The 14,510-nt window shown below is 36.2% G+C and overlaps 1 protein-coding gene across 1 annotated transcript in view; it reads left to right on the top strand.

Annotated features, from left to right (window-relative positions):
- The window catches only part of dock1 (dedicator of cytokinesis 1), a 708,121-nt gene that overhangs the window by 75,766 nt on the left and 617,845 nt on the right, over positions 1 to 14,510 (top strand). The window contains exons 3-6 of the mRNA XM_055150424.1: positions 2,397 to 2,437; positions 2,545 to 2,600; positions 6,376 to 6,472; positions 11,621 to 11,769. Of these exons, the coding sequence (XP_055006399.1) occupies positions 2,397 to 2,437; positions 2,545 to 2,600; positions 6,376 to 6,472; positions 11,621 to 11,769 (343 nt within the window). The remainder of the gene's footprint in view (positions 1 to 2,396; positions 2,438 to 2,544; positions 2,601 to 6,375; positions 6,473 to 11,620; positions 11,770 to 14,510) is intronic.

Genomic DNA, 14,510 nt, shown 5'->3' with positions numbered 1-14,510 from the left:
GTTTTTTGTTTCCTTCACGCATGTTTAACACACAAACTCTGCTCCACTGTGTTTTTAAACTCCGTACACTTTCACTAGAATCATTTGGATTGTATAACTTTAGCATTTTGAGCTTTGAGTAATCCAGAATTATTTGTTTCTCTGCATTTCTAAACATATAAATGCAACAAAGCACAACTCCAGGTCTGTTTTTGAGGAGGTAACAACATTTCCAACTTGACTTATAGCTCTCAAGAGTCTACTTTGTGTAATATTCAACCTTTAATGCCGCACTGTGGATCATTTCCAGAAAAAAGCAACATTTCCATGCAGGTGTCTTACCCTCCCCCTGAAAAGTTACATAATGAACCTATAAAATTAGTTGTAACTGTTAGAAGTGGCAATACCAGTTCTGTCCTCCCTTCCAAAAAGTTAGCATTTTACTGCAAATAATTACATAAATGTTACTTGTTAAATTAAATGGTGAATCTGCCATCTGCTGGTGAAAAAATAAAAATAAACAAACGTACAGATGGTGGCTTTAATGGACACAGTATGCAAAAAAGATACAGCATTTTCTTGTCTAACACTTTCTAGTTTTATCAGTGGTGGAAAAACTACTCTATTTTGTTATTTAAAGGTGCATTGTGTAACTTTTTGGTTGTCGGTCAGTCATTTCTCTGCCTAGAATGTTCCACAGTATGACTTTAAACAGCTCTACCTTACATTTATTCAATTACAGGTGGTTTTATAGCTTAAAAATACCTAGAAAAACAACATTCTGACTGTGAGCGGGGTCGCTTCTCCACAGATCTGACCTGTAACTTGGTCTGGTTTGGTCTCCATGAAAATAGAAAGGTTTAATGTCATACTAAAAATGAAAAATTCCAGACAAAGCAACAACATTTCCATGAAGAAAAGCATTTGACGGACTCTCCACCAGAAAAGTAACACAGTGCACCTTTAATTTTACACTTTAACTATCTGTACTTTACATAAGTAGAGTTTAAAGTGGATATTTTTTTACTTTTACTTCACTACATTTGCGAGCAGGTATCTGTACTTTCTACTTCACTACGTTTTTTTTAACAGGAGTCAAAAGTAAAAGTATTTTTGGTATAGTTTGAGACCTGCTGAAAAGACTGAGGGTTTATTTTTAACACATTCGTAATTTGAGTAAACAAAAATATACAAATAAAAAAAGTTAGGAGAAACAAAATTCAGCACAAATCTTTATCAAAATCACCACATTTGAAGCCTCATAAAAACTTCCAATCTGTGTGCAAAACTTCTACTTTTTTCACTTTAAGTACATTTTTAAACAGGCACTTTTATATTTTTACTTCCAGAGTGAATTTTTTCATGTGGTACTTTTACTTGAGTTTTTTTTATTTATTTTTTTGCTCTGGTAGCTGTACTTTTACATAAATTTTTTTTCCACCAGAAAAGTTACACAATGCATCTTTAAGTAAAAGTACAACTACCACAGTAGTATCAAAGTATCAAATGAAAAAAAAAAAGGTAAGTAAGTAAAAATATTGAAGTACCTGTTTAAAAAAATGCTGTTTTCATGCAATTTTTTTTTTTTTTTCGAATATTGTGATTTTATTAGAGATTTGTGCTGAATTTTTAAAGTTTTTTTTTTCCCTAGCTGTTTTTATTTGTATATTTTTGTTTGCTCATATTATGAATGTGTGTATAAAATAAACCCTCAGCCTTTTCAGCAAATCTCAAACTATAACAAAAATACTTTTACTTTTGAAAGTACAGACACTTGCTCTCAAATGTAGTGAAGTAAAATTTAAAAAAATATCCACTCTGAAATCTACTTAAGTAAAGGACAGATAGTTAAAATGTGTAATTAAAGGTACATTGTGTAACTTTTCCAGTGGAGGGTCCGTCAAATGCTTGTCTCCATGGAGATGTTATTGCTTTGTCTGGAATGTTTCACAGTATGGAGACAAGTTACAGGTCAGATCTGTGGAGAGGCAACCCCGCTCACAGTCAGAATGTCTGTTTTTCTAAGTATTTCTGAGGTATAAAACCACCTGTAATTGAATAAACGTAAGGTAGAGCTGTTTAAAGTCATACTGTGGAACATTCTAGAGCAATGACCTCTCCATAGAAACAAGCAGGTGACGTACCCCTAACCAAAAAGTTACACAGTGCACCTTTACTTTTACTTCATTATGCTCCACCATTGCTATGTATCACCAAATGTTGAGCTAGTTTCTTTTTTTTTTCTTCATATTTTCATATTTTTATTTTATTTTAATTATTTAGTTTTAATTCTTTAGTTTTAATTTAATTTATTTATTATTTATTTTTTTATTTTTTTTATTTTTATTATCAAATTTTTCTTATTTAAATTTTTTACTTTTCTGTTTTAATATTTGTCTTAATTTGTGTTTTTTCAGACTGGTACAGAGGACATCGGCTGAGAAGAAAATCCAAAAAGGTGAGCCCCTCCTCCACAGCTCTGACTTTACTGAACTTTGAAATAAATCTTGTTGTTATGACAGTTTGTGTTTGTTTTGTTTGTGTTCTTATCTGTTCTTTGTCCAGGGCATATTTCCTGCGTGTTACATCCACCTAAAGGACGCCACAGTCGAGGGCAGCGGGTGAGAGACGCTTCCTGTTTAAAATATGTCTCTGATCTGAGCGCAGTTAACCTCAAATATACACGCAAATATGACGACAGATCCGGGACTGAACCAGGACTAAACCAGGACTAAACCAGGACCGAACCAAGTCTAAACCAAGACTGAACCAGGACTAAACCAGGACTGAAACCAGGACTGAACCAAGGACTAACCAGGACTGAAACCAGGACCAGGACTAAACCAGAAAGACTGAACCAGGACTAACCAGGACTAAACCAGGACTAAACCAGGACTAAACCAGGACTAAACAGGACTAAACCAGGAAACCAGGACTAAACCAGGACTAAACCAAGAAACCAAGACTGAACCAGGACTAAACCAGGACTGAAACCAGGACTAAACCAGGAGACTGAAACCAGGACTAAAACCAAGACTGAACCAAGACTAAACCAGGACTAAACCAAGGTCTAAACCAAGACTGAACCAGGACTAAAACCAGGACTAAACCAGGAAACTGAACCAGGACTAAACCAGGACTAAACCAAGGACTGAACCAGGACTGAACCAAGGACTAAACCAGGACTGAACCAGGACCGAACCAGGACTGAACCAAGGACTAAACAGGACTAAACCAAGAACCAAGACTGAACCAGGACAAACCAGGACTGAACCAGGACTGAACCAGGACTAAACCAGGACTAAACCAGGACTAACCAGACTGAACCAGGACTAAACCAGGACTAAACCAGGACTAACAGGACTAACCAGGACTAAACCAAGAAACCAGGACTAAACCAGGACTGAACCAGGACTAAACAGGACTAAACCAGGACTGAACCAGGACTAAACCAGGACTAAACCAGAAACCAAGGACTAAACCAGGACTAAACCAAGACTAAACCAGGACTAAACCAGGACTAAACCAGGACTAAGGACTTAAACCAGGACTAAACCAAGGACTAAAACCAGGACTAAACCAAACCAGACTAAACCAGGACTAAACCAGAAACCTGAACCAAGGACTAAACCAGGAAACTAAACCAAGACCCAAGACTAAACCAAGACCAGACTAAACCAGGACTAAACCAGGACTAAACCAACTGAAACTAAAGGACTAAACAGGACAAGGACTAAACCAGGACTAACCAGGAACTAAACCAGGACTAAACCAGGACCAAACCAGGACTGAAACCAAACCAGGACTAAACCAAGAAACCAGGACTAAAGACCAAGGACTAAAGAACTCAGGACTAACCAGGACTAAACCAGGACTAAACCAGGACTAAACAGGACTAGAAACCAGGACTAAACCAGGACTGAACCAGGACTAAACCAGGACTAAACCAGGACTAAGGACCCAGGACTAAACCAGGACTAAACCAGGACTAAACCAGACTGACTAAACCAGAACCAAGAACTAAACCAGGACTAAACCAGACTGAACCAACTAAACCAGGACTAAACCAAGAAGGACCAGGACTAAACCAGGACTAAAGTCTAAACCAACTGAACCAGGACTAAACCAGGACTGAACCAAGGCTAAACCAAGTCTAAACCAAGACTGAACCAAGGCTAAACCAGGACTAAACCAGGACTAAACCAGGACTAAATCAGGTCTAAATCAGGACTGAACCAGGACTAAACCAGGACTGAACCAAGGCTAAACCAGGACTGAACCAGGACTAACCAGGACTAAACAAGGACTGAAACCAAGTCTAAACCAAGACTGAACCAGACTAACCAGGGACTAAACCAGGACTTAAACCAGTCTAAACCAGGACTTAACCAGTCTAAACCAGGACTTAACCAAGTCTAAACCAGGACTAAACCAGGACTTAACAAAGTCTAAACCAGGACTAAACCAAGTCTAAACCGGGACTAAACCGGGACTAAACCAGGACTGAACCAGGACTAAAGCAGGACAAAAAGTAGGACTAAAACAGGACTAAGCTAGGCCCAAATCAGGCCTAACCAAGTCAATATAAGAACTAAACCAAGACTAAACCAGGATCAAAAACCAGGACTGAACCAGGACTAAGATAGGCCCATACCAAGCCCAATGAGGCCAAACCAAGTCTATGTAAGAACTAAACCAGGACTAAACCAGGACCAAACCAGAGTCAAGATCACAACATCAGGACTAAACCAGGACCTAACTAGGACCAAACCAAAATCAAGACCACTAAACCAGGACTAAGCCAGGCCTGAACCTGGATTAACCCAAAATTAAGATAGGACTAAAATAGGACAAAGCTGTGCCCAAATCTGGACCAAACCAAATCCATATAAGGACTAAACCAGGACTAAACCAGGACTAAACAAGGATTAATCCAAAACTAAACCAGGAATAAAGTAGGACCAAACCAGGGTCAGAACCACAACATCAGGACTAAACCAGGACTGAACCAGGACCAAACCAAGATCAAAATCACTTAAACCAGGACTAAGCCAGGACTGAACCAAGACTAAACCAGGACTTAACCTGAACTAATCCAAAACCAAACCCGAACCAAACCAGGACCGGTCTAACAGCAGTATTCTTATCTCATGTAATATTTTAATAGTGTAGTGCTGAAGACTGTCCTTGTTCAGCCTCATTTTCATTGAAAGTAAAAAAGATATAAAATTCAGATCAATTCAAATGTGTTTTGAGTATTTCTGCATTAATTCAGAGACGAAGGCTGTTTTTATTTTATGGTGAAGTTATCAAAAGGCCATGAATTTTGAACACTGCAACTTAAAGTTATTTTGAAAGATTGAAACGAATATTAGAGTATAACTTTTAGATGTCCTTCTTAACTTTTCTGGTGAGGAAACCAATACCAACAGTATGGCATTAAACATGTATATTTTGCATTTATTCATTTCAGTACATGTTTTTATTGCTAAGAAATACCTTGGGTTGGTGAGTTGGGTCACCTCTCCACAGATCTGACCTGTAAGTTGACCTCGTAGTGCTTTTTTTTTAAACTTTATTGTTGATAATTTCTTTTCAATTCTGGATTCCCATAAGTTATTACCTCAGAAACAACTATTCCTGCTTTATAAATGTGTTTAATGCCATATTGTGGAACATTCTAAGCCAATAAATAAACAAAACAATATCTACAGGGTTCCCATGGTCATGGTAATCCTGGAAAAAGTCATGGAAACTGAAAATGTCATTTACCAGGCCTAGAAAAGTCATGAAATCTTGTAAATTCAATGGAAGTTTTGGAAAAGTCATGAAATTTTAGTATCTTTTTCATGCAACTACAGCGCTGTGTTAAGTTTTCATTAGGTTATTATGATTATTTCTGAACGTTTGCGACTTTTGTTTAGAAGAGACGACAATAAATGCACTGACAATATTTTGAATATTAAAAAACTATAATACAAAACCATAAGGTGAATGAATGAATGTTTATTCGTACAGTAATACATAGAACATAAATGCAAAGATATAACACATAAAGTAAATATTTCTTTTCTGTAATAATAAGCGAAAATAAATGTCACACAGACTTTATTTGTGTCCAAAAAAGGAGTGGGTAGAAGTAAATACTTATTTAACCCCACCCCTTTTTTCTACTGTCCCAGAAAGGGACCGTAGGTGAGTGGAAAGGGTGAACATTTCATATTGATCCCTGAAAAGTTTTGATCAATTCTACACATGTAGATGCTGTAAAGTCATAGAAAGTTCACTTTAGATCATGAAAAAATCATGGAAAAATTTTGAAATTTTTGTATCCAGAATGTATACTAACTTTATGATTTTTGCTTTTTTTTTTTTCTCGATTCTGTGTCGTTAAAGGCAAAAGGAGACGATCATCCCGACAGAGTTGCCGTTGGTGCAGGAAGTGACGACCACGCTGCGGGAGTGGGCGTCAATATGGAGGGATTTATACGTGGTGAGTCTGGATTAAAGCTGAACTGGTGGAGGGTCCACTTGTTTCCATGGAGATATTGCATTAAACATTATCTTGCATTTGCTCAATAACATGGAGGAAATGCAACTCAATAAAAATGTGTGTTCTTACTGTGAGTGGGTTCACCTCTCCACAGATCTGTCATAAACTTGGCCCTGTCTCTTTAGAGATAAATACGTCTAATTTGACCAAAACCTCGCAATCTACAAGAGTGAAAATTACTGGAATTCAGAATATTTATAATTTTGATTGTAGTAGTTTTGACTATTTTAAGAAAGGTGCGTTGTGTAACTTCTCTGGTGGATTGGCTGTGAACTTGTCTCCAGGGAGATGTTATTGCTTTATTGCCTGAGATATTCCAAAATATGGCATTTTTTCCCCCAAGATCCCAAGAAGTTATAAAACATCTGTAATTGAATCGGTGCAAAACTGATAAGTTTAATGGCTTACTGTGGAATATTCCAGGCAAAGCAATACATAAACCAGAAGTTACATAGTACAGCTTTAAACCATGCCCTTATTTTTCATGTGTTTCTAACTGGGTTTTTTCCATGTATTGAAACATATCTAGTCATACAATCTATTTGAATACATTTCCAAAATGTATTCCACGGAAAGATAATTGAGTGTGAATAGAGAGAAAGAGAAAAATATTGGAACTAATATTGGAAAAAAACAAAAACAAAACACTAACACAAAAACAGGAGGTAATGTAAAGGAAGTAAATTAAGTAAAGTAGTGTAAGTAAAGTAATGTAAAGTAAAGTAAGTAAAGTAAAGTAAAAGTAAGTAAAGTAATGTAAGTAAAGTAAAGTAAGTAAAGTAAAGTAAGTAAAAAGTAAAAGTAAAAGTAATAAGTAAAGTAATGTAAGTAAAGTAAAGTAAAGTAAAAGTAAAGTAAAGTAAGTAAAGTAAAGTAAGTAAAGTAAAGTAAGTAAAGTAATGTAAGTAAAGTAAGTAAAGTAAGTAAAGTAAAGTAAAGTAAGTAAAGTAAAGTAATGTAAGTAAAGTAATGTAAGTAAAGTAAAAAGTAAGTAAGTAAAGTAAGTAAAGTAAAGTAAGTAAAGTAAAAAGTAATGTAAGTAAAGTAAGTAAAGTAAGTAAAGTAATGTAAGTAAAGTAAAGTAAGTAAAGTAATAAAGTAAAGTAAGTAAGTAAAGTAAGTAAAGTAATGTAAGTAAAGTAAAAAGTAAGTAAAGTAAGTAAAGTGAGTAAAGTAATGTAAGTAAAGTAATTTGAGTAAAGCAAAGTAAATAATATATGTAATGCAAGTAATTTAAATAAAGTAAGTAAAATAAAGTAAGTAAAGTAATGAAATTAAGTAAAGAAAGTGAAGTAATTTGAGTAAAGCAAAGTACTATATGTAATGTAAGTCATTTAAATAAAGTAATGCAAGTAAAGTGAGTAAAGTAAGTAATTTAAATAAAGTAAGTAATGCAAGTAAAGTAAAACTAAGTAAGTAAAGAAAGTAATTTGAGTAAAGCAAAGTAATATATGTAATGTAAGTAATTTAAATAAAGTAAGTAAAGTAAAGCAAGTAAAGTAATTTAAGTTAAGTAAGTAAAGTAAGTAATGTAAGTAAAGAAAGTAAAGAAAGTAAAGTAATTTGAGTAAAGCAAAGTACTATATGCAATTTAAGTAATTTAAGTACAGTAAGTAAAGTTAGTAAAATAATGTAAGTAAAGTAAAGTACGTAATGTAAGTAAAGTAAGTAATGAAAGTAAAGTTAGTAAAATAAAGTAAGTAATGTAAGTAAATGAAGTAATGTAAGTAAGTTAAGTAATTTGAGTAAAGCAAAGTAATATATGTAATGTAAGTATTTTAAATAAAGTAAGTAAATTAAGTAAAGTAATGTAATGTAAGTAATATCAGTAAGTAAAGTAGTTTAATTCTATATCATCTGTGTATATTTTCAGTGAATTATTAAAGTGTTTCTAAATGGAAGTAACTGTCCAAGTTTGTCTCATAACCTTTATTTGTTCTGTTCTGTATTTTTTTGCCGTTGGACTTTGTGTACATGATATTGATTTGAACCTATCTCAATACCCCAGCAGCTTATGCAGACTGACATATATCAGCGTGAAAACACAGTATTACTAGAAAACAACAAGAAAGTTTTTGTCTCTTTGGTGAAAAACATATCGGTGAAAGACTGCAGAGACTGTCACCAGGATGTGTATTCGCTGTTTCTCTATAAATCACAGTTTTTATTGGAAAGTGCCTTACACTTTCTGACAAAACGCAGCTGTAGAGAGTTGTAAAAGAATCTTCTGTCTTGTTTTGACTTTTTGTCAGCTAAAATTTTAAAAAGAAAAGTGCATTTTTAGCTGACGAAAGGCCTTGGTCGGAGGTTTCAAAGTAAAGAGAAAACTTGTGTAGTATCAAGTAACGATAAAACGGATACAGGACATATTGAAGTATTGGAAATAATTGTTTTTTTTTAATATATCATGCTTCAGTATGTACTTGTACTTGTCTCAGTTTACATAAATAATAGAAACTAAAGCTTCTAATCGCAGTATTCTTAAATTATGGATTGAAATCTGAACAGCAACGAGCCTTATTATAAATTCAATAAATGTCTTCAGTTTCATAATGATTGTGCAAAGAGAAAACACAAGTGACATTAAAGATTAATTTCCATGACGTCAGCAGGGGCGTCGACGGGTTGGGGGGCAAAGGGGTCTGTTGTCCGGGGCCCCAGGGTTTAGGGGGCCCAGAATTAGACCCTCTTCTTATTAATTTACATTAGAGGGGTTCTCAAAATTGTGTCGATAGGCTTGGATATCAGTATCAGTCAAATTTTGAAAATTTTGGCAATATTTGGTGAAGTAAAAGCTAGGTTTTTTTGCACACACATTTTGTTAGCGTGAGGGAAATAACAACAAGATGTTAAATGGAATAAAATACTGTATTTTCCGGGCTATTAGATGCGCTCTTAAGGCTTTAACCCCATCAAAAACGACTGCACGCCCCACAATCCAGAGCGCCCTATACATGAATCTACTCGGGTGTCCCAGCACGACTTCAGTAAACTACAAAGCCGCACCACCCGCAGCGCACGCAAACACACACGGAGCAGACAGCGACCGCACAGCGAAAAACACCCACAGACACACTCATCACTCCACGCCGACGCGGAGGAATGAACCGAAAAAGCGAGTGCAATGTGCCACTTCTAGACACGACTGAACAACCGAGTCACTGCAAACATGCCGACAATCCAGCGATCCCAGACAGCACCTCCCTACACGCCACAACTGAACAAAGCCCAGAGTCACCGTGAACGCCACAAACAAACAAAACCACTCACCCATCACACTGTTGTGTTTCGTTTAAAGTCCGGTGCGGTTTGTTTATGAAAAAAGTTCGTAAACAGACCATTTAATGATTTATAATCCAGAGCACCTAATAGCCCGGAAAATACAGTAAATAATATTTAATTAACAGGGATGTAACATGTAAATTAACAAAACAGACTAAAATATATATACAGAAAATAACCTAAACTAAGAAACAAAACAACAGATTTAACATATCACGAGTTTTGTGCCACAAAAACGGTGGTTAAACTGAGGGACACACACACAAAACTAAAACACAAGTGCCCCAAACTAAACCACATAAACCCACAAAAATTAAATTAAAATTAAAAAAAGGCACAATCAGAACTAAACTACAGAACTAGAGACACATGAACACAAAATGGCAGACTGGACACCAAGGAGGCTGGAGGTGAGGCAGGATTGGCCAGGTGTAGGTGTAGATCAGGCATGTCCAAACTATGGCCTGTGGGCCAAATGCGGCCCTCAAAAAATTTTTTCTTGGCCCTCAGGCTTCCAGGAGAATTGGCCCAAATTACCTTGCATCAATGAAAAATTAACTTTTTATTGGAAGTTTTTTTTTTTTTTTTTTTTTATCTATCCTTGATAAAGCAAATATCTAATATTTAGTGTGTGGTTTTGAGGATCTTAGCATGAATGAAGACGGATGGCTCATTCTAACGTGTTAAACATGCACATATTTAATTTCACCTGTTCAACTTGTTGCCTTCTGGCAGGTGCTTCAGGTCAATTCCAGCTTGGACCAATAGACTCAGGGACAGCTTCTTCCCTAAAGCTGTCCCCATAATGAATGAGAACTGTTAATTTGTTTTATTTATTTTGTTTAATTCTTGCACTTTGATGGAGCAGCTCTGAATTTCATTAAACTATTGTATAATGACAATAAAGGCTTCACTATATTGAGCACCAGTTTACGGCCCTCGATCAGCCTCAGCTTCATCTGTGTTTAGAGATGTGGCCCTTGATGAAATAAGTTTGGATACTCCTGGTGTAGAGGCTCTCACAGCAGGATCCAGAACAGCCAGTAAAATAATTTAAAACACACAAAACTAATTACAACTGAAGGCCTGGGGCTGTAACACAGTTTTTGACAATCACAGTTTTAATCAATTTAACTCTAAATCAGAGCAGAGACTCTGATTAGTTTGATTAATTGTCAGGCCCTAATTGGGAGTGTTTACACAATTGGATTTTATATTCCAAATAAACACATTTAGTTAATTTGTGATCTTTACTATAACTTAACATTAGGGGTGTGCAAAAATATCAAAATATCGATATACTCTAATACTAAATTTGGTGATATTGTATAATTATCCTGAGCTGCTGTATCGGTAAATCAGCAAGAGTACATTTTTTTGCATCTTTTAGCCATTTTATTTGTGACTGCTTGACATTTTTGTTCCTTATTTAGGGGAAAGAAAGTAGTTTATGCATTATTCACTGTTTTGATGATTAAAATAGATGTAATTCTTATTAACTTTGCACAAATACTGGTTCGATAAAAGAGTTATTGTTGCTAAAATGTGTTTGGTTCTTAAAAAAAACAACAATAAATCAACTGCAGTATATGGATTATCACATTGTTTCGTGAGCAATGTATCGAGTATCGTATCGACATTCATACATCATACATTTTTGCTACTTGTAATGTTTTTTTTAATGCTTTATATTGGTATCGATTATTGCAAGAAAGCAGCAAGTCAAACTACAGCGCACCATCCCTCTCCTCGCTTTTACTCACGTCTCGTTTCCTCGTCTCCTTTCCTCTTTCCCCTCTCTGACAGGGAGACAAGAGGGAGATGTTCAACACGGTGAGGGACATGATTTACGACCTGATCGAATGGCGTTCTCAGATCCTCTCCGGAACTCTGCCCCAAGACGAACTGTCCGAACTCAAGCAGAAAGTCACCTCCAAAATCGACTACGGGAACAAGTGAGAAAACTGTCAACTCTGCAGATAATGTAACGTACAGAGCGGTGGGGAAGCGGAGGACGGGGTTTTGAGAAGGACGTTATAGTTATTTAAAGGTTCTATATTTCACAGAATGGTCTCTTGTGAGCTTTTATTATTAATCTGTCCACATTCGTAAAGCTGAAACTGCTCTTTTACACCTTATGATGTCATGTAGTGGTCGTTAACAGCTACTTTTACCTTTAGTTCAGTAGAGATCGGCAATTCCAGGTCTGAAATGATCCAAATGATTCTAGTGAAGGTGCATGGAGTTTAAAAACACACTGGAGCACTTCCTGTATTACCGCATGACATCACAAGGTGGAACTAAGTGTTTCTGTTTAAGAGGAGAAATCAGTATAACAGATCAGAAAATAGAGACAGACCAGTGGTTCCCAACATTTTTTGCGCTACAGACTGGTTTTAGTCCTGGCTTTAGTCCTGGGTTTAGTCCTGGTTTAGTCCTGGTTTTAGTCCTGGTTTAGTCCTGGTTAGTCCTGGTTTTAGTCCTGGGTTTTAGTCCTGGTTTTAGTCCTGGTTTATACCTGGTCAAATTTTGGTTTAATCCTGGTTAAATCCTGTTTTAGTCCTTGTTAAATCCTGGTTTAGTTCTGGTTTTAGTCTTGGTTTAGATCTGGCTTAGACCTGGTTAAATCCTGTTCTAGTCCTGGTTTTAGACCTGGTTAAATCCTGTTCTAGTCCTGGTTTTAGTCCTGGTTTAGACCTGGTTAAATTTTGGTTTAATCCTGGTTAAATCCTGTTTTAGTCCTGGTTTAGACCTGGTTAAATCCTGTTTTAGTCCTGGTTTTAGTCCTGGTTTAGACCTGGTTAAATTGTTGGTTTAGTCCTGGTTAAATCCTGTTTTAGTCCTGTTTAATCCTGTTTAGTCTGGTTTAGTCTGGTTTAGACCTGATTAAATCCTGTTCTAGTCCTGGTTTTAGTCCTGGTTTAGATCTGGCTTAGACCTGGTTAAATCCTGTTTTAGTCCTGGTTTTAGTCCTGGTTTATCTGGCTTTAGACCTGGTTAAATCTGTCTGTTTTAGTCCTGGTTTTAGTCCTGGTTTTAGATCTGGTTAGACCTGGTTAAATCCTGTTTTAGTCCTGGTTTTAGTCCTGGTTTTGATCTGGTCTTAGACCTGGTTAAATCCTGTTTTAGTCCTGGTTTTAGTCCTGGTTTAGATCTGGCTTAGACCTGGTTAAATCCTGTTTTAGTCCTGGTTTTAGTCCTGGTTTAGATCTGGCTTAGACCTGGTTAAATCCTGTTTTAGTCCTGGTTTTAGACCTGCTTTAGTCCTGGTTTAGACCTGTTTAAATCCTGGTTTAGTCCTGGTTTAGACCTGTTTAAATCCTGGTTTAGTCCTGGTTTTAGACCTGGTTTAGACTTGGTAGAGACTTGGTAGAGACCTGGTTGAGACCTGTTTTTAGTTCTGGTTTTAGTTCTGGTTTTAGTTCTGGTTTAGAGACGTGGTCCATGTGGCGTTCGGGCATAACCCTTTAATTCTGTCACACTCTAACACTTTTATGTTTATGTACTGTATTTTCCTCAGTACTTGGTCATAGTTGGATTAGGCGAGCGCTGCCAGTCAACGCAATGCAAAAACACCTGTGATCCTTTAACTTTGCACAAAATGGTGGAAGAATTCATCATCGGTGTAATCTGGTACAGTCTATCACAAAAAAACCCTGTGATGTGTCTGCAATAGAGCTTGAAATCAGGTGAAAATGAAAAAATCGTGAATCCATTCTGCTGTGATGAAATTTCAACCTGTAGCCGAGCAGGCAGAGAAACGATTTTCAGACTTTATGGCCAAGTACCTTCCAACATCACAATTTCTTCTATGTTGGCTGCTCTTCGAAAGAAAAATTAGAACAAAAGAAACGGCGAGGATTGAATGAAATCTGGGAGCGAAAAGCTAATACTAGTGTAGTGGGAAAAAAAAGCTTAAAGGGGCAATATTACTCTGTTTTCTGAGCGATGTTTAATGCTGTTTCCTCATCTCAAACATTACTCAAACATGTGAAACTAAACAAAACACAACTCCAGGTGTGTTTTTGTAGAGGAAACAGCATTATAACATGTCTAAAACCTCACAAGAGTCAGTTTACAATAATATAGGACCTTTTAACTAGACGCAAATAAGTCAAATATAGTAAATTTTATACTTAGATAGAAAGGATTTCAACATTAACACTAGACTAAATGTGCCACTTATGTAAAGATGAAGTCATTGTGAAGTGATGAAGCTACCGTATTTTTCGGACTATAAGGCGCATTGGATTATAAGACGCAGTATCAATAACGTTGAATTCTCTCGTCTATTTTCATGCATAAGTCACACTGGATTATAAGGAGCATTAAGCAAAACAAATGGACGACACTTGAGACTGAGGCATCCATGATCCATTGACATCGTGGCGTAATTCGCCCGGTGTTGCCTCCCTGTCTTGATGAATGTGCATTATGAAAGTGAATGTGGGTGAATAATTTAAGTTTTTTTTTTTTTATTTCCTATGAGTAGAACTCAAATATACATTGAGTAATAATGTGTTTAATGCAGCTTTGTGCACATTTGTTTACATTTTACAGAAATGAAACTTAAAACCACATGACTAATTTCCGTAAACTATAAGCGCTGAAAAAAACAGCTTGCTCCTTGTGCGCTGATGCGGTTCAGCTTCTGTCAGATTAAAGGGTATGACTCCGCGGGACTTCTGACTACAGT

Source organism: Boleophthalmus pectinirostris, unplaced genomic scaffold, assembly GCF_026225935.1.
Source record: "Boleophthalmus pectinirostris isolate CB_2022bp ecotype Guang Dong unplaced genomic scaffold, ASM2622593v1 HiC_scaffold_14, whole genome shotgun sequence".
NCBI lineage: Eukaryota > Metazoa > Chordata > Actinopteri > Gobiiformes > Gobiidae > Boleophthalmus > Boleophthalmus pectinirostris.
The sequence above is the reverse complement of the archived record's forward strand: the minus strand, read 5'-3'. Positions and strand labels throughout refer to the sequence as shown.